Source organism: Phalacrocorax carbo, chromosome 16, assembly GCF_963921805.1.
Source record: "Phalacrocorax carbo chromosome 16, bPhaCar2.1, whole genome shotgun sequence".
Taxonomy (NCBI): Eukaryota; Metazoa; Chordata; class Aves; order Suliformes; family Phalacrocoracidae; genus Phalacrocorax; species Phalacrocorax carbo.
In genome coordinates, this window is record NC_087528.1 from 13647043 (window position 1) to 13666375 (window position 19333).

Genomic DNA, 19333 nt, shown 5'->3' on the forward strand with positions numbered 1-19333 from the left:
TGCCTCGTCCTGGCTACAGAAGACTTTATAAAATCTTTTTCTCATGATCCTGTGCATTTTGTACTGCGGGTTTTTCAGTTTTGCTCCAGCTGCTTGTACTATTCTTTTATATTTATCCTTAACATTTTAACCTCTTTGAACTATGTACATTTTTTGTACTATTTCTTCTTGTATCTCAACTTAGCAAACAGCTAAAAATTAATCCAAGTTGTCCTCTAGCTTTTCTTCACCAGGGGATAAGATTATATTTGTATTCTCAAGGTCATCTGCCCTCAACACTGACTTCCTTGGCCTTAAAGGATGGCGTTGTACCTCTGCATGCTTTTCTGTTCCTAAAGCCATGAGAGAGTTGGCACAAAGCTCCAGGACCAAGTTTATCACAAACTCAGCTGCAGTGATTTGTAAAGTGGATTTTCCCAACCCCACATCATAGCTGGGATGAGGAACCACAGAGCACAAGGAGCTGCAGGACTGCAGGAAGACTAAGCCTCCTGGCTGGCCTGGGTAAAGAGTCCGGGTATCCTCATGACCTGCTGAGCCTTATATCTCACCCCAGAGTGCCAGGCTTCCCACAGAAGCTATTACCAAGAGTATGCTCTGGAGCTGCCTTGGTGCAGCTCTCAAAGATGACACGGTATGCTAAGCTAGGAGCAGAACCACCACTCCCAGTGAATAGATCTCATCCTTCCTATGAGCTCTCATAATACTTCAGGCATCAGAAGCCCAAGGGAAACTGGAAAGAAGACAGCTTAGAAGTCAGTATAGCAAAAGGTCAGCAGTTCCATGCACATTGTTCCCTTTCTGAAGAGCTTCTGCCCAAGAACAAGCTAGTGTCTGGGTGAAAAAAAAAATGTCATTTAGGAGGTCATTCAACCCAGCTTGTAATAAATCCAAAAGAACCATGAGAATGGCACAGGGGCAGATGCTCTCTGTACCTTATTGCTGCTCTAGCCAGGTAACTCTCTGCATTTGTGTTCTGCAGACTGAAGATTATCTCAAGCACAAGATCAGAAGCAGGCCTGAGCGATCAGACCTGGTCAATATGCACATTTTACAAGGTAAGACTGCCTGAGCTTCTCCCACTTACTCCTTGTGTCTCCTGCCTTGTGACTCATGTCTGTCCTGCCCCATGTGGGTTCCCTTCCAAACTCTCATCATGATTATCTTTGTCCAGCTGCTCATGAGAGGCAGACTCAAATGGGACACACGTTGTATGAAATTCAGTCCAGACCTGGCCTTCAGGAGCCAGGACACACATTTATTCCCTGACAGAAGCAGAGCCAAGGCCATCTAATCTTTGTCTCATCTCTGGCAGGGACTGGTATAAGATGCTCTAGAGGACTGCGGGGTAGAGAACAGCTGTTAGACAGAGGTGCTGATGTCTAATCCTCATGAAAAGCATACCCAGGGCATTTGTTGTCCAGGGAGATGAAACCCCTGCAGCAGGGGGTTGCAATACCCTCCCAAAGCTGGACAGCATTTGTTTTGCCATAATTCTGGATATTCTGTGTGACAATTCATGGTGATGCAGCCAATGACCCATGCACAGCTGTATGGAAAGGGTGAGCCCTGCTATCAGTCTGTGAGCCACAGCAGCTCCCCCCTCTCCCATCCTGGTGTCCCCTCCCAACCAGAGGGCTAGCACAGCTCTGCTGAATCCCATTACGGGCAGCAGAACTCCGCGGTGTTCCTCCTAATCTCCAGAGATAATGAGCTCCTTAGAGACAGGGGGATGTGCAGCCTCTTCCTTTGAGCCCTGTCAGTCACCTGGAAGAAGCAGATCACTCTGGCAACTGTAAATGCTGGCCTCTGCTCTCAGCACGGATGAAGTCTGTACTGCGTTTCCCTCTGGCACGCAGGAGGGCTGAGCCGGGGCCCATGCCGGATCACTGGCACTGCCTTGCTTTTCCCTTGGGTCTCCATCCCTGAAATGAGCTAGCACCATTGCTTTTTATACAGGTGGAAAATGTCTTTCCGTTAGGTTAAAAAATAGAAGCAATACGGATTGGAGTTGGGGGCCAGGAGCTGTAAACCAGATGTGGAGGCAGCTGCAGTCACTGGGCAGGGACAGGGACAGACAGCCCAGTCAGAGGAGCGGTGGAGCAGAGAGTGCCTGGACGGGTATTGAGCAGCTGGCTGCGCTGCCCCACACACACCTCTTGTCTGGAGCCTCTGCTCACACTTCTGCCCATTGTGCCCTGCATTTCATGGAGGTGTGCCCTGGCATATCATGGACTTATGTGTCCATTTGGTTCATAGCAGGACCTAGGGGTGATAGGAATCGGCCAACTGAGACACTTTGCATCATCTAAATGCCTTACAGACACACCTTCTCATGGAGCTCATGTGTGTTCACTGCCCTATAGGGTCTGAGGCCAGAAGTGACCCTAGAACAGCTCTCATGACCATCCCTGGTATCAAGCACTGTATCTTGTGTTACCTACAGTATCTCTTCTAGAAGAGCATCCAGTCTTTGAAGACAGCACAACCTAGATGCAGCCTTTCTTACTTTAGACCCCCGAGGGTATCAACATAGTATAGTTTAGAATCCCACTCCCTCACTGCTCATGTCCGTGTCACCAGAGGAGCCAAATCACCTTTGTTCAGGAAATCTTTCTGTTTAATTGGCTACTCTTCTGTCCCTACTCAATAACTGGGGACTTCTCAGCTGGGTTTGGTAGGGTTGTGGCTTCCAGATCTCATTGCCTTTGTTATGCTCCTCTCTGGCTCGTATTTCCCCTGAAGGCCTGGAGCACTGTATTCACACCACCTCCAAATGTCCATTCCCAGAGACTCAGCTTTTGATCTTCCAGTGTAAGCCATTTTCTCCAGTTGTCAAACACTGTTAATGGTTCTTTTCTCCGGCTGTTCCCCAGAAGTAGGGATCCATCTGCATTAGCCCACAAGGGCCGATGGAATCCTGGCAGGCAGGAGCTGGAGTCCGCTTTGGACCTTATGTTAGCTGCAGGTTGTTAATGAAGTTTCTGCTGCAGATCTTTCCTGGGTGTTGGGGAGGATGCTCCAGCTGCAGGCTGCGTTTGCAAGCCTAGGCTAGTAGACAGAGACTCTTGCTTGGGAATGGAGAAGCTGGACTAAAGTCACAGAGGAGGCCCCATGTCCCAAACCCCACCAGCCCCATCTAGTCCAGCATCCTGCCTCCGAGCAGCTCCTCCAGTGCACTGAGCCATGCTTAGGTCTTGGCTACAGCCCAGAAAGGCTGTGCTGAAGGGGAAGCACGTTCTTGCTGAGCACTGTGCTTACAGATGCCCCAGGTCCTGAACTGATGCCTTCCATTTGGCCTTTTAGACTCAGCTGCAGAGGGGTCCATTCAGTCTACTCAAATGAAGCTAAAAAGAGCTCGACTGGCAGATGATCTCAATGAAAAGATTGCTCTCAGGCCGGGTCCTTTGGAGCTGGTGGAGAAGAACATTATTCCTGTTGACTCAGCTGTGAAAGAGGCCATAAAAGGTAGTGGAAATGAACGTGCATGTTGTGTTGTGTGCATGGCACAGGGCAGGGGCTGGCAAGGTTACAAGGATGTACTGCAGCAACTGCAGGAAGTGACCGACTTGGACTTAAAAGCTGCATTTATTGCTTAAATCTTATTATTTTCACAATAAGCAACCCAGGCCAGCACAGCCTGTGCTATCTTACCCAGACCTATGAAAAGACAGCTCTCATCTTCTTAGAGCAATGACCATGGAAACATGCACAATTGCTCAGCCATGTCTCCTCAGAAAGGACCCCCTTTCTTAAACCCCTTCCCTCCTCAAGGCTTCGACTTTGTAAATGATACTGCTGGAGAGAGGGCATTCCTTCCTCCCTCACATGGGAGAGGACCTGGGTCCACACGTGTGGTTGTGAGGCCAGCGTGGGTTCTTCCACTTGTGCCATGCCAAGCTTTTACATCCCAGTAGGTGGGGGTGAAGTGGTCCGAGTTCAGCAAGGCTGCTGTTCTTTCTCTTTCCCAGTGACGCCAGTGGTATGCAAGGCCCAACAGAGTAGGGCTCTGCATTGCTGCGGTGGGAAAGCATCCCCGGGGTGCTAGACTGCTGGGGAATACGAGGAGCAGCCTGCACCCCAAAGCAGAGTACATGCCTACCTACCAGTGCCCAGTGCTTGCCTTATGCCTAAGCTCGGTTTTCCTTCATCACCTACCCCGCAGCAGGAGGAGGGAGGCAGAATCCTCCACAATTATTTCCCCCACGCTGCTGCAGAGACGCTGGTGCAGGAGCTGACACAAAGCAAAAAGGTGACTCAGATTTTGACTCAGGCCCCAGTGCCAGGACAGGGAGGTCCAAAAGAAGAGGAAGGAGCAGGAAAGCCAGCAGGTTCTGCAGCGTCAAGGGCAGCGACCCCTCATTTTTGAAACCTGGGGCCATCTCCACACATCCAAATTGGTCCTCGTGTCTCAAGTGAGGCACTGAGAGATGCTCTGTCCCCTGGGAACTGCGTGTTCTGTTGCTCCTGGTTCCTCAAGTCATGGGTTATTTCCACGGGCATAATCCCATGTTAAGTGCCTGTTTTGGGGCTCAGAGCAAGCCGGGGACAGTGGCAGGGCTCTGGGACTGGAGGAGTCTTTGAATGAGTAATACAAAAACTGAGAATTGAAACAGGAAGCACTATGACTCTCATTTCATCTCAGAAACCAGCATATATGACATGAAATATTCCAGGCTCAGATACCGCTCCGTCCTGCCCTGCAGTTGTTCCCGCTCTTGGTTTTCCCACTGTGAAGTGCACGCAGTGTTCATCCAGCGGCTTCTCCAGGCTGCTCCGTGCGCTGCTCCATTTCCAGCATTTCACAGATCTTGCCTTTGAAGGTGAAATGTTCCAGGACTCTGCCTGAAGAGGAATCTTTAATGAGAGTTCAAGTAAAATCTCCCCAGCTGCTTATCAAACGAGAAAAGAGTGGAAAAAAAAAAAAAAAGATTAAAAAATTCCCCCCTTTATAAACATTCAAGGCGGTTTGAGCATGACTTTATCCACTGGAGCTGAGGCTTGGAGGCTGGGCAAGTGTGCCTAGTGTTTGAACTGAGTTTCTCTCCAGCTGCCTTGTCAGGAACTTGTGGTAAACAGAGATTTACAGGGCAAAATTGTTAAAAACAAAATATCTGGCTTAAAATTATTTGCTTGATTTTAAATTTCTCCCTTTCACAGTGCCCTTCTACCACATTGCTGGGGAAAAAAATGTGTCCTGTAAGCCAGTTTTATCCCATTTAGGGTGAAACACATGGCACATTAGGGTCAGACATGGAGTTACTTGGTACTGTTGGGTGCCACGAGGAGGTGCACCTGCACCAAGGAACACAATCCCAGTCCTCAGGTTTCTGCAGAAGAAAGCCCTGGGCTGAAGGATCCCTAAGCTTATTTTCTGAGTCAGAGGCACCTTGTGGTGATCACAGTTTGGGGCAAAGGGCTGAATACAGAGCAGAGATGAGCACTGGCACTTCTGACCGTTAAGTCTTTTGTTTTTGTAATACCAGAAAGATGACAGGGTTTAAAATCATTTTACTTTAACCTTGGAATCTCAACTGTTTATACAGTGGAAAGTTCAGCTGACGTGTTCCTCTAATCACCTCCGGCAGGGTGAGCAGAAAGTGCCAGACTCCAACCGAAAGCCCTAATGTCCCAGTGACAGGAGGCCACCAGTGCCCTACATAGCTGAGCAGTGATATAAGAACCTTTTTTTACCAGGTCCTTGTCATCACTTTGTCCAATATGCTTGAGAGGACAATACCCAGTGCCTTAGAAACAGCCCCAAGCAAACACCATTCTGCCTGAGATTACAGCAGAGACATGGGATCGTGAAACAATACTGTCAACCCTGGGCTGGGCGAGAGCAGGACAGATAAGGGCAGCATTCCCCACCCGGCGCAAGCCCCCGGTATCAAGCAGCAGGATGCAGCACATTCCTGTCGTGCTCTGGGCTGCCGCTGTGTCCTGAAGGTCCCTCGGGCTCCCGGCTTTGGCACTATTTCTCAACACATGCTTATTAGATGCCAGCCCAGGGGGAGTCTTGCAGATCCACAAGTCCCGTCACCCCCCTCACTTGGTGTCAGTTTTGCGGAGAGAGGATGCCCGCGCTTGCCTGCAGGCATGGGGAGCAGCTCCCGCCCAGCCCAGGCAGCAGACCACGCAGCGTCGCGGTTCCCCAGGGGAGCCCCAGTTTGGGTGCTGCCTCCGACAGAGCAGGGATATGGCCTATACCCAGGGACACAGGAGGACCCCTTGCCCTGTGAGCAGGGAGGAGAGGCTCTCTGTGAGATGCGGTTGCTCTCATATCCCCACCCCATCTGGTGGCCGGGCAGCAGCTTGGGGCAGGGAGCCAGGGCTCCCCGCTTCCTCGCCCACCCCGGCACCCCGAGCTGGAGCAAGCAGAGATAACCCTTATCTCTCAGATAGGGCAGGGGTCAGAGCAGGAGGGTGTGTGTCAATGAGAAGGCGCACATTGCTAGGCCGGCGGCAGGGACAGGTGGAAGCTTGTCCCCGGGCCCTTCCTATTTCCCCGTTTGTCACCTCGCTATCGGCGTGCCAAGCCGCCTGACAAACGCCAGACGCGAGCACGAGGAGATTACGAGTGTCGCTGCGCTGCTTCTCCCTCTACCCCCACCTGCAGCCCTCCCGAGGCTCACACGAGACCTTTTCTTTTTCGGCACTTTATTTATCAGCAAAAGCCGGGGCTCAAGAGCTCCTGCCCATCTGACTAGGAGATAGCGTGCGGGGAGCTCTGCAGGGGGACAGGCGATGTCTGGGGCGGTCAGGAGGCAATGGCAGTGGTTTGAAGCGTAGCGTGTGGGTGACGCTTATGGACAGAGACAGGGTCTGGAAGCCCCTGTTCAGCGGCAGCCAGGTCCACACGTGCTGGCTCTCCTGCCACGAACAGATGGGTCCCCTCCGGGTGGATTTCATCCTCGGTTCCCCCGCTGAGCACCGGGTCCCAGGTGCGGCATGGGCTTGGGGTGGGGACGCTCTGGTGATGGGGAGCCGACCCTAAAGCCCCTCTCCCCACAGCAGCCCCATGGCGGGGCAGGATGGCCGAGCCGCTCCGGCGCCAGCCCCCCTCCCCCCCCCCCCCCCCCCGGGCTTTTCGGGGGCCCCCTGTCCCTCCCGAGCGGCTCGGTCCGCGGCGCAGGCGGGCGCGGATGCCACCCCCTCGCCCACCCCCGGGCCGCGGGGCACCGCCGGGGGCAGCCCCCGCGCAGGGCCGCGGGCGGGAGCAGGGCGCCGAGCCCCCCGAGGTGCCAGCCCGGCCACGCCGACCCCCCCCCCCCCGTCTCCCCTGGCAGGCTCCCAGGGCGGCTTCCCCAAGGCGGCCGACGCCTTCGCCTTCGAGGAGGACAGCAGCAACGACGGGCTGTCCCCGGAGCAGGCGCGGAGCGAGGACTCCCCGGGCTCCGCCGAGTCGGCGGCCGGCACCAAGGCCCCGGAGCCGGCCCCCACCGCCCCCGCCGGGGCGGCCCCGGTACGGCCCGGGCACCCCTCCTCCCGAGGGGGGCCGGGGGCGGGGGGGGGCGGCGGGCCCGGCCCGCGGGGCTGCGCCACCCGCCCGCCCCCTGCCGGCGGGAGCGGGAACTGCAGCAGCGGGGCGGGGCCGGGGCGTGTGCGACGGGGCGCCGCGGGGCGCGGACGGGGGGGCGGGGGGCGGGAGGGTTCAGGGAGTAGCCGAGGCTTGGGGAGACTGGGAGGGACTGGGGAGGCTGGGAGGGACTGGGGGGACTAGCCTAGGCTTAGGCTTGTTGAGACTCGGAGGGAATGGGGAGACTAGCCTAGGCTGAGGATTGGGGAGAGTGGGAGGCATGGGGTAAGCTGAAGTGGGCTAGGGTGGGAGCGACTGGGGGGACTGGGGCAGGCCAGAAGTGGGGATAGTGGGCTGGGATGGATATGGGGGGACTGAGATGGGCTGAGGCACCTAGGATAGACTGGGGGCTGGGGCAACTAGGGGCAGGGGGAACAGGGCAGCGGGTGTCCGTCGCGAGCAAAGGCCACTCGGGATGGCCAGCCCCTGGCACCCGCCCACACCCCCTCTCCCATTGCTCCCTCGCAGGATCACCCCCAGGACGCTGATGGCCAGGCGCCGGACCCGGCCTCAGGGCAGGGGGGCCAGTGCGACAGCCCCAAGCAGGCAGCGGGGCAGGAGAGCCCACCCCTGCCCGTGCCCTCTGCCGTGAAGGTAACGCCTGCACCTCCGGGCTCCCCAGGAGGGAGCGAGCCCGCGGCTCCTGGCTGCATCACGCCTGAAGTGCCCACGTGCTGCACCGCACATGTGTGGGAGGTCTGGGGAGCTTGGCCTTAGGGCTTGGAACAATGCAGGGAGACAAACTGTGTTGTCAAAAACTGCAGTTTGACTCATTTTGTAATGGTATAAAGTATCGTACTGCACCCTGCCAGGGGTGATTGCTCAGGTCCTGCACGGCAACGTCCCCTGGGGCTAGGAGCAGAAGGAGATACCAGGCAACACTGAAATACCTTCCAGGCAAGAGGGGTCATCGTCCATCTCCTGTGCTCTCCATGCACAGCTGAGATGAGGCATGGCCCTGAGGGAGTCCCCCACAAGCAGGGCCAGCAGCTCCCCGAGCTGGAGCGCCACGGGGCCGGCAGGAGCTGCCCTCTCTCTGCCCCAGGCCTCTGCGTTCTCACCGGTATGGCAGGAGCTCTTCTCCCACCTAATTCCTTTCCTTCTTGGGCCAACAGTCCAAATCATCCAGTGATAGCAAGAACCGTCACAAAAAGCCCAAGGACACCAAGCCCAAGGTAAAGAAGCTGAAATACCACCAGTACATCCCTCCGGATCAGAAGGCAGAGAAGTCCCCACCACCCATGGACTCTGCGTATGCCAGACTCCTCCAGCAGCAGCAGCTCTTTCTGCAGCTCCAGATCCTCAGCCAGCAGCAGCAGCAGCAGCAGCAGCAGCAGCAGCAGCAGCAGCAGCAGCAGCACTTCAGCTACCCAGGGATGCACCAAGGCCAGCTAAAGTAAGTGGCAATGAACCAAGAGCAGGGTTTAACTCTGTCTCCCCCCAAGCTTTCCCCTCCCATACCCAACATGTGCTGGTGCAAGGGGGATAGATGCATGCAAGTGAAACATAAAAGGTCGGGAACAGAGCACAGCCTCCTGCAAAGCTGTGCTGGCTTTGTGCACTGGCTGGGGCACCTGTGTCCTGCTGGTGGGTCACCAGCAATCTCCTTACAGCCTCACTTGGTTTTCCTTGGGGTTGGTGGTCCTTCAGGTCTCATACAGGAGAAGGCAACCCCAAAGGAGCAGGGGCATGGTACGCTGGGCACAGAGACCCCGGGGAGGGCAGACAAGTTACCCCAAATCTCCTTTGTTATTTCAGACAATCCAATGAGCAAATGGTCAAAAGTTCAAATTCTTCATCAACTTCTGTCAACAACACCCCACTTTCTCCTGTGAAAACCACCTTTTCAGGCCAGACTTGTATCTCATCTATCAAGCCAGGCCCTCTGCCGTCTAACCTGGATGATCTGAAAGTGAGTGCAAACACTGCAGGAGCAGAATCTCATAGCCTAAATGTGCTTTGCTACCCGTGAAGTGTGCAGCGTGGTGCCCTGGGCCGAGCTGGCTGGGAGCGACCACGTGTTACGGCTCAGCAAACCAGAACCACCATGCTGTGAGCAAACCCAGGAGTCCGTCACGCTGGGTCAGGAACTGGTCACCGCGACAGTAACAGAAAACATAGGTTTGCTGCTCTGCCAGTGGCACGTGGGTGCATTGCTCCAGGGCATGCATCAGCAAACCTTGGGTGTAACTTGGGATGGCTGCAGGCCAGGCCATCAGGACGAGGACTAAAGGATGAGCTGTGCTGCTGTTCCTGCAGCTCACGGCTCATACCTTCTGTGGATTTATGGTGGACATCACAGATGCTGCTAGAAGGCCAGCCAGGAGCTGGGAGGTCAGCACGGCCTCCACTTGGTGACTGAGCTTTCAGTGGTCATTGCAGCCAGGCCAGGGCAGCTCTCTGCACAAGCAGGTGCCTCCTGGAGTCTGCAGCTACGAGCGCTGCTTTGAACAGTACCTAAATCTCTCATGTAGGCAGGACAGGCAGGGCATAAGGCAATCACTCACATTGATGGTTCTGTTATAGTTTGCTAATGGAGCCTCAGCCATGGGGCAGGCCAAGTCCTTTCAGGAGCAGAGACGTGGGGGTCCCTCATTATTAGTGAAAGGAATAAGATGAGGTAGAAATAACAGGAGTTTGGCCCTAGCAATGCCCCAGTTCAGGTGCCTGAACTGTGTGCAGATACCTGAACACGGAGCACCTGGCTCCAAGGTACGTGGTCACATTCTCTGAGTTAAAGGATGCCATCAGCTAGTTCCTGGTCTGTGTGAAAGGCCTCTGCTCATGTAGAAACCTACTGCTAGGAAGGGAATCTCGGGTTACTTCTGTGGCCCAAGGAGCACTGCTGGTTCATGGAGTGCAGTCACAGCTCCTGGAAGAAGAAGGAAGGTTCTCCTGTTAGGAGGGGTCAAGGTCCTGCAGGACGTGCAGTGGTCAGGGCTGTGCATGGCGACTCTGATGACTGCAGGTGAGACAGTGAGCACCTGGGGGGGTCAGGGCTTTACAGCAGGAAGCTGGGGGCCTGTGATCTGACACTCCTTGTTAGAAATGTTGGGTTTCTAAAGGGCTTATTTGGCATTAGGACTGACTGTTGGTGACTTTATCTCTAGGTGTCAGAACTGCGACAGCAGCTCCGAATACGAGGCCTGCCTGTGTCAGGTACCAAAACAGCACTGATGGAGCGGCTGCGGCCCTTCCAGGAGTGCGGCAGCAGCACGGTGCCAAACTTCAGTGAGATCACCACCGTTACCTTCCCAGTCACTCCAACAAGCACCCTGTCGAGTTACCCGTCGCAGTCCTCCACCAACATGTTATCAAATGGCTTCTATCACTTTGGCAGCACCAGCTCCACCCCACCCATCTCTCCAGCCTCCTCCGACCTCTCTGTGAGCGGCTCTTTGCCAGACACATTCAATGAGGGGCCCATGGCTTCTCCACAGTTCGGTCTCCAGCCATCTCCTGTCCATGGCAGTGCCGAAGAAAGCCTCATGAGCAGCATGAATGGAGGGAGCATCCAGCTGGAGCTGGAAGGGATCGACACAGAGAAAGACAAGATGCTGGTGGAGAAGCAGAAGGTCATCAATGAACTGACGTGGAAGCTGCAGCAAGAGCAGAGGCAGGTGGAAGAGCTACGGATGCAGCTCCAGAAGCGTAAGAGAAGCAATGGCCTTGAGGAGAAGCAGCAGCCCACTCAGCATTTCTTTGGTGTCCCCATCAAGCAAGAAAACACAGTGTCCAGCTGTCCATTTGCATCCAAACAAACTGCCTTGAAAGGCCAAGCCAGCAGCTCGGATAAGTTAAGTAACTGTGGGGTGCCGCAGCTGCCTCACATTGTAAATAGCCACTGCTTGGAGCCTGCAGGGCAAAGCACCATCACCTCCTCGACATTCCTGAGCCCGCAGTGCTCCCCCCAGCACTCTCCACTCAGGGCTGCAAAGAGCCCCCAGCACATCAGCCTGCCGCCGTCCCCCAACAGCCACTATCTCCTCTCGGTGTCCCCTGGCTCACAGGCAGAAGGGCGCAGCGGGTCCCCGCAGACCAACAGTTGCCTTCGCCCGGCATCGGTAAGTGGAGAGCACCCCAGATGACATCGCAGTGGTGGATGCGCTGGTGTCTGCGGACAGTCAGGCAAACATCCCAGTTTGAGTCCTCTCCCATCAGACCAGGACTGCTGGCACCCAGGGTGGGTACCCAGCGGCAGCACGTAGGGCTGCCTGGAAAGGCATAGAGTAGCCCAGGTGGACAATGGGTTGGAAGTTGGTGGCACCGCAGGGTCCTTTGCAGGGTGTCTCCTGGGGAGCCCTGCTGCCACCACACCCAATTGCCGTGGGGGGTCACAGCACAGCTCCCATGCCCCATGGAGCCCTAGCACAGCTCCTTCTGCCCGGGGGGAGTTCTGGCACAGCTCCCCTCTTCCCCAGGGGACCCCAGCACAGCATTCTCTGCCCCTGGGTGAGCACTGGCAAAGCTCCCTGTGTGCTCGGAGAGTCTTGGCACAGCATCCTCTGCCCCTGGTTAAGCACTGGCACAGCTCCCTCTGACCCTGGAGGAGTCCTGGCACAGCTCCCTCTGCCCTGGGGGAGCATTGGAACAGCTTCTCCTGCCCTAAAAGAGCCCTAACTCAGCTGTTTCTCCCCTCAGGGGGAGGCTCTGGCACAGCTGTACCCCTGGGGGAGTCCTGGCACAGCTCCCCTTGCCCCATGGAGCCCTGGCACGGCTCCCTCCACCCTGGGGAAGCCCTGGCACAGCTCCCCCTGCCCCAGGGAGCCCTGGCAAAGCTCTGTCTACAGCAGGGAAGCACCGGCACAGATCCCTCAGCCCCTGGGAGAGCCCTGGCACAGATTCCTGCACCCCTGGGAGAGCCCCAGGGCAGTGTTGCAGGGCTTTCCAGCATCTTGCTGAGCTATTGCGGCTCCTAGCAGTGCGTGAGGGATTTTGACCACTGGATGGAAGGAGAGCTGTTATCCCAGTCATATGCAAAACCTTTTCTTGGGAAGATAGAGCAGGGCTTGGAAGTGGGGTCTGCAGTCAGATGGAGCTTGTGCCTCCCCACCAGGCAACCAGCACAGCAGGAGGTTGTCCCTTCAGCATCCACCACTCCTCACTCAGCCTTCTGGACAGGTACAGAAGTTTAGAGTGGGGCACACGCTGCCAACACACCAAAGCAGCACAAGGTGCTGCTGAGTGCAGCCCCAATTCATCCCAGCACCCTACCAGGGTTCCCCAGGCAGCAGCAACACCTGCCATACAGCCTGTAAAGCACACACAGAGCGGTGCAAGGCATGGCACGGCATTCGGGGAAGGTGTCCAGCAAGCGCACCCTGCGCACACAGCGGCCGCACAGCAGCGCAGCGGCTGTTGCGAAGCACCCAGCGCTTGCAGAGCAGCTCTCGAGTCGCATTCCCGCAGTTAGCACACCGAGCAGCGTGCAGCAGGAGCGGGGCTGTGGGGTGCAGTGCTGCGAGGCGGCGGAAGGGGGGATGCAGAGCTTCCGCGAAGCCATTCAGAGGACGGTGAGATAGGTAACGGGCAGTCGGCACAGAGCGCTGCCAGTGAGGCGGGCAATGGGGAGCAGTTTAGGGTGGGAAGGACAGAGAGACAGAGAGCAGCCAGTGGGATGGCCCGGGGAGCGCGGTGCTGTCAGGACGAGGTAGGCAGTGGGGCTTGCTGCTGGGGTGAAATGGGCAACGGGGAGCAGTGCTGTGCTGTGGGTAACCGGGGCGGTGGGGCAGAGAGCAGGGGATGCAGTGGGTGACCTCAGCGGTAGGGCACAGAGCTGTAGAGGTGAGCTGGGCGGTGTGGCAGAGCTGTGAGTACAATAGACGGTGGGACACAGTGCTGTGGGGCAGTACTCCAAGAGGCAGCTGGAATGCTCTGGACGACTGAGCAGTGGTCAGCGAGCATCAGCAGGGAGCGGCGATGCCTCAGGTGCATCTCCAGCTCCTTCCACACTGCCTGGGCACAAGGGGCATATGGAGGGGATGACCCCATGGTGTCCTGCAGCTCATCCTGGCTGCATCACCACCCATCCCGGGCATTCCTCTGCTGCCTGAAAGGGGCCCCCAGGGGTGACGGTCCCTTTTCAGCAACAGCTCCCTCTCTGTACCCAGCATTGTAGTGCTGTCTCCCAGAAGCCAGGCATATTGTTCCTCCCAGCCACTCTCCACAGAGAGGTGGCCAGGATGTGTGCAGCCAGGCCAAGCAGCCTCACCGCTGCCCCTGATTCGCTTCTGGGCCCAATCCACCTGCCAGGGCCATGCTGCATCCCTTGGCACTGGCTCTCATGGGGTGAGGCAGCCGCAGCCAGGCAGCACGGAAAGGCACACAAGGGACTGGAGGGGATGGGGACAGCAGGCACTGGACCTTCAGATGAGGTCCCTCCTGGAAGGGACGATTGGTAAAAAGCTGGCACTGGTATGCAGGTGTTTGGCACAGGGAAAGCCTAGGTGCTGACCTGGCAGTGACTCTTTTAAGTGGTCTTCCCTGGCCTGGGCTCTGTGAGATGCCCTTGTACAGGTGGTGACGGAGACGGCTCCCAGCGGAGCGGCTGGGAGGCAGCTGGCAAGCAGGGAAGAGCTGCATCACTGGCTGGGTGCAGCTGACCGCCAGCAGCCCATTTCTCTCTCCCCGTTGCTCTGCAGAATCACGCCTGTGCTCTGGCAGCAACTGGAGGTCAGCCTGGCCCTGCGTCTCACAGCTAGGCTGATGGAGCTGATTTACCTCCCTCTCCTGCCCATAAACCAGGCATTTTGAGATGATTTGCTCTGCAAAATCTTTAGTTTCCCTGCCACCACTCTGGCTTCAACGGGGTGAAAGAGGGCTGGGCCTCCCGCCATGCCTCCCTGTGCATTGACTCCGTTTCCCTGTATTTCCCCCATGCAGATGGCTACGCAGGCAGGTCAAAAGTTTTCTATTCCATCCCCAACTTTTTGTAAGTCAAGCCCAGCCCTCTCAGAGGTAAAGCAGCCTCCACCCTATGAGGATGCAGTAAAGCAGGTAACTGCATGGTTTTTACTTTCTATAGTGCTAGGGCTGCGCAGGGTGTTCTTTTGCAGTTAATGTAACTAATCTGCAGGAGTTACAACCTGTTATGGGGTCTCTGGGTAGGACAGGCCTGTTTCTGTAAGGAATAAGCTTTTCTTGAAGAGTTAGTTGCTGAAGGACTGCCACAAAGCAGTCAGACACCACGCTGGATGGAATGGCATCCTCTGTGCTGATGAGCAGTGCCAGTCCACCCTGGGGTCCTGATGTCCCACACAAATACCCCAGGACTTCAGTGCAGTCTTCTTTGGGGTGCTCAGTGCTATGTGAGAAACACTCCTGAGCACTCCCAAGTCACCAGGAAACCTCGCCTTCCCTCTTTAGCCCATTAGCAAAGTGCCCTTCTCTGTGCCATCTGCCTCCCTTAGCCTTACCCTGGAGCACTGCTCCCGTGGGGAGGACTGTCTCCATCACTCATGAACTTCTTACTTCTTGTGAGGGTCGGTCAGCAGCCTCAGTGCCTTCTGATGGTGCCTTTAGGAAAATAGAGTGATATTGCTGGCAGTGCTAAAAAGGGGCTTATGCTGCCTGGCAGGGAGGCGTGCAGAAATTCCTTGCAGTTTCTGGTCAGGGAGAGGAGGATGACGATGCGTTGCCACCAGGGAGCTGCAGGGAGTGCAGGGAGGCACAGGCCAGTGTGAGGTGCTGTGCCCAAGAAGTTGGTGTGTCCTGGCAGCCGTGGGAAGAGGCGTTCTGCGGTGGCCACTGAGCAGAGGGTCGGCAGCAGGGTGGGGGGAACCTGGTGCCGTGCTCCCCGGATCCACCATGCTTGCCTCAGGGCCCTGCAGTGCTCACCCGAAAGCTGCTGCCAGCCCCGTGTTGGAGTGGCATCTCTCCTGCACGGGAGAAAGCCGTTTGTGGGGTCTAGAACCACCTACCTGGCTTGTGGCTGGAGGGACTCTCCTCCTAATGCCCTCTACTCTCCTCTTTGTCGTTTGCTGCAGCAGATGACACGAAGTCAGCAGATGGACGAGCTCCTGGACGTGCTGATTGAGAGCGGAGGTACGCACTGCTTCCCTGTTCTCCTCCAGGGCTTCCCCTCCCAGCCAGGGTCAGTCTGTGGGGCTCAGTGCACTCTGTGCACCCCAGCACAGCTGCCTGAGTTGCACACAGCTTTCATTTGCCTTCACTGTGCCAGCAGCCACTCAGGTTGAATCCAAAAATGCATTGGCCCTCCTGGAGCCTGCTCCTGCTTGTGCAGAGCTGGTGGGGTCTGGGGTCTGGGCTTGGTTATCGCCCATGCAGGCTGCACAGAGAGAAGGGAGGACAGGATGGCAGCCCTGTGCCCAGCACTGCCAGCACCCTCCCCATGCAGAGCCCCCAGTGTCCCCCACAACTCCCAGTGCCATCTCCCACATAAAGCACTGCCAGTCCCCCCGTATAAAGTGCTGCCTGTGCCCTTTCCCATGCCCAGCCCTGTGGGGACCGCTGCCAGTGCCCTAGGGACTGTGTCAAAAGCCAGGGGAGTCGAGGTCAGAAAGCAGGAACGTGTGAGGCTTCCCACAGGGCGAGCAACGCCAAGGGGAGTGAGTGGGGAGTGGGTCTCTGCGAGCATGCCCAAGAAGTGGTGGTGGTGCCCCTGTGCCCAGCAGTGGTGAGCACTGCCAGAGCACCTCAAACCCCTCTTATTTGTTGACAGAAATGCCAGCCAATGCCAAGGAAGATCGGTCCTGCCTCCAGAAAGTACCTCAAATAACAGTGTCTACAGGGAACTCCGGTGCTTCTCTCCCAAAGTCATCCACAGCGTTCGAGCAGGTCTCCTCAGCCCAGCTCTCCTTTGAGCACTGTCCGGGCAGCAGTGATGCTCACCTCGAGGTCCTGCTGAACGCCCACAGCCCCCTGGGAAGGGTCAGTGAAATCGCCCTGCTGAAGATGGGGGGAGAAGAGTCCCACTTCGAAGGGATGATGGAGGGGTTCTCCGGCAAAGCCGCAGATGAACTGCTCACCTCCCAGGAGATTTTACAGACTCCTCTCTCGCCCATGGAAACCCAGCTCTCCCCTTCCCCTGCCGATGGCTCCGGTTTACAGATGAGTTTCACTGAGTCTCCATGGGAAACGATGGAGTGGCTGGACCTCACCCCTCCCAGCTCTGCCACCGGCTTTGGCTCACTCACCCCCGCAGGTCCCAGCATCTTCAACATCGATTTCCTAGACGTTACCGATCTCAATCTAAACACCAGCATGGACCTGCACCTGCAGCAGTGGTGAAAAGGCCGGTGGTGGAGGCAGGATACTTTAAGCCTTCAGCAGCCAGCACAGTGTTTCTGTCAAGCCAGCGAACAATCAGGGCTAATGTGCCACATCCATGGAAAACTGGAGTCATCTTCCCAGCCTATGAACTTGTTTGAATTTCCAGTTACTGCAAATTGACAGAGCAACAGCTCCGGTACTTTGGTTTTCCTCCACTGACACCTCCCCACAGAGGGCAACAGTGCCTTTAACAATACTTTAGATTGACAAGAACTTCAGTTTTGTTTCTTTTATCTTCCCCCCCATTTTTAGCAGTCACTTTCGTGAGAACTGGAGCAGCTCATGACAAAACTGTGTGGTGAGGAGACCTCACCTGGGTGGCAACGGGAAATCATGGAGAGGAGAGCCTGTTGCTGCCCCTTCCTTTACTCCCTCCCTGCCGGTCCAGCCCAGGCCTGGGGGTGCGGGAGCAGGGAGGCTCTGCCCAGCCAGGGCGCCAAGCACACTTCTCCAGACGGCCGGGCTCACCTTGCTTCCTTCCTGCTGCCCCTAAAGCTGCGTTGCCCAGGCCCTGCACAGCTCTGCTCCACGTGGATGAGAGATGGAGACCACCATGTTGGTGGTGGCACCTTGTCGTGTCCTCACGGTGCCTGGGGGGCTGAAAGCCCAGGAGCCACGCCGGCTGCGCTCTGAACTGTATCAGGCTGAAGCCTGTGACCTTGGAGCGGAGCGCTCTGGATGTCGGAGGCTGCTCAGGCTGCAGTTGCAGGCGTCAAAAGGGACGTGGCATCCTGATGGAGCTGCTGTGTCCCAGCTAGTGTGGTACAGACGAAGAGGCGTGTAATGTGTTTCGGTCCAAGGTAGGAGGAAGTTGTGTGGGAAATACAGCCAGGCTTTGGAGGGGCTGTCCTTTGCACAGCCAGAAGTCAGGCTGGGTCTCCACCACCTTGCATGACCTGGGAGCAAGGGGAGCTGGAAACGGGCACTCGGTGACCTGCACGTGGGGCAGGGCTGAGCAGGCCCGTGCGTGGCTGCCGTTTTGTGCCAGCATCTGTTTTTATTGCCTCCATTCCTCCGCCATCCATCCCTCCGCCCTTCCCGTTCCTCCCTGATCCCCAGCAGTCATCCCCATCCTCCCAAGTTTACTCCAGCGTCACTGTTCACTCAGCCAGAGCAAGGCCATCGGAGAACCGCTGTGAATCACTGAGCCTGGAGGAGCTAGTTCTCCTGAAGCCAGCAGAGGTGGATGCTCTCCTGCAGTGATGCTCCCATTTGAAGTCACCAGCATTTCTCCTACAACTCTCTGTGCAATATACTTCCTCAGGCTCTAGCGAGACGGAGCCTTTGCTTCACTTCTTGGCTTCCACCAAAGAACTTGCTGCAGACTGTTTGACGGACACGTCTACTTCTTTGCAATTCTGGTTTTGCCAAAGTAAATATTGTTGCTGACAAAGATTGTTAAACTATTTACAGACTGAACGTATTTAATATTTGTTACTGGAAGGACAGCACATCGGAGACGCAGCAGCTGGGGAGGAGGTCTGGCGCGAGGGGCCGGCGGGCAGCCTGGCTGTGGCTCCCGCGGGGCGCTCCCCCAGGGGTGCTGGAGCCGTCAGAGGAGGCTCTGCAGCCCCTGCTGTGTCTCCAGATCGTGGCGTTGTTGCATGCTGTATAAAGCACGTGGCGGTAGCTTTCAACTCACTATTTAAAGCACCACTTTTCTATTGTGCAAATGGTCACAGGGCACTGCTAGGGTAGACGATCACAGGTTGCATTTTTTTTTAAAGAATATCTTTTTCTAAGTGAGAGGTTTTTTTTGAAGCCGGTCCGTGGAGAATATTAATAGCACTTGAAACAGAGTAGTGTTGGCTGCTACACCGTGTTGATGTACAGGGCTTTCCAGGTAACTTTCTCCTCTCGGCAAATGTATTTCCTTATTTCAAGGGATGCTGTCAGCTTCAAACTTGTAAGCAAGCACATTTCCTTACCTATGTTACCAGCAACACCTTCATTATTAAAAACCCCTTTGTCTTGCCACTCGTCCGCTCGCAGTTCGATGTTTGATTACACCGGCTGGGGCAGCCACAGCCGTCCCAGCTGCAACACTTTGGTATCAGCTCCATGCCCTGGGGCAGAGGTATTGCCTTCACAGCAATGGTTTCTCCTGGAAGATTTCTAAACAAGCTAGCTGGACCCTCTTGTTTCTGAAGCCTTTTTCATCTGCTGGCTTTGGTTGCACCTTGTCCTCCTGCAAACCCTGCTCCTCGGGTGAGCGTCCCCTTCGAGGGCGGCGGGTGTCACTCTGCACAACCCCCCTGCGTTTCCCAGCAGCACGTTCCCGGCGGCAGTGGGTGCTGGACGCAGGGTGTATGGTGGGCACAGGCAGAGCTTCCCCCCGCTGCTGAACCTCCTCCTGCCCGCAGGCGAGCAGCAGAGGCAGGCTGCGGCGCTCTTGCTGGGGGACCCTGGCTCCTTCTCCCTGTACCCATTAGTGCCGGTTTCCAGATTCATCGCATCTTTCCT

The 19333-nt window shown here is 56.3% G+C and overlaps 1 protein-coding gene across 5 annotated transcripts in view; it reads left to right on the forward strand.

The window, feature by feature from the left end:
- The window catches only part of MYOCD (myocardin), a 119647-nt gene extending 100804 nt beyond the window's left edge, over positions 1 to 18843 (forward strand). For 2 of the 5 annotated variants that reach the window (XM_064466931.1, XM_064466932.1), the window contains exons 4-13: positions 983 to 1058; positions 3307 to 3468; positions 7290 to 7465; positions 8048 to 8173; positions 8695 to 8975; positions 9338 to 9491; positions 10690 to 11643; positions 14462 to 14575; positions 15565 to 15622; positions 16260 to 18843. In XM_064466931.1, coding sequence (XP_064323001.1) covers positions 983 to 1058; positions 3307 to 3468; positions 7290 to 7465; positions 8048 to 8173; positions 8695 to 8975; positions 9338 to 9491; positions 10690 to 11643; positions 14462 to 14575; positions 15565 to 15622; positions 16260 to 16828 — 2670 coding nt within the window. In that variant the 3' untranslated portion in view covers positions 16829 to 18843. Of the gene's footprint in view, positions 1 to 982; positions 1059 to 3306; positions 3469 to 6758; positions 6945 to 7289; positions 7466 to 8047; positions 8174 to 8694; positions 8976 to 9337; positions 9492 to 10689; positions 11644 to 14461; positions 14576 to 15564; positions 15623 to 16259 lie in introns of those variants that run through there. The other 3 variants (XM_064466934.1, XM_064466933.1, XM_064466935.1) reach the window with 3 other exon arrangements.
- The last annotated feature ends 490 nt before the right edge of the window (positions 18844 to 19333 follow it).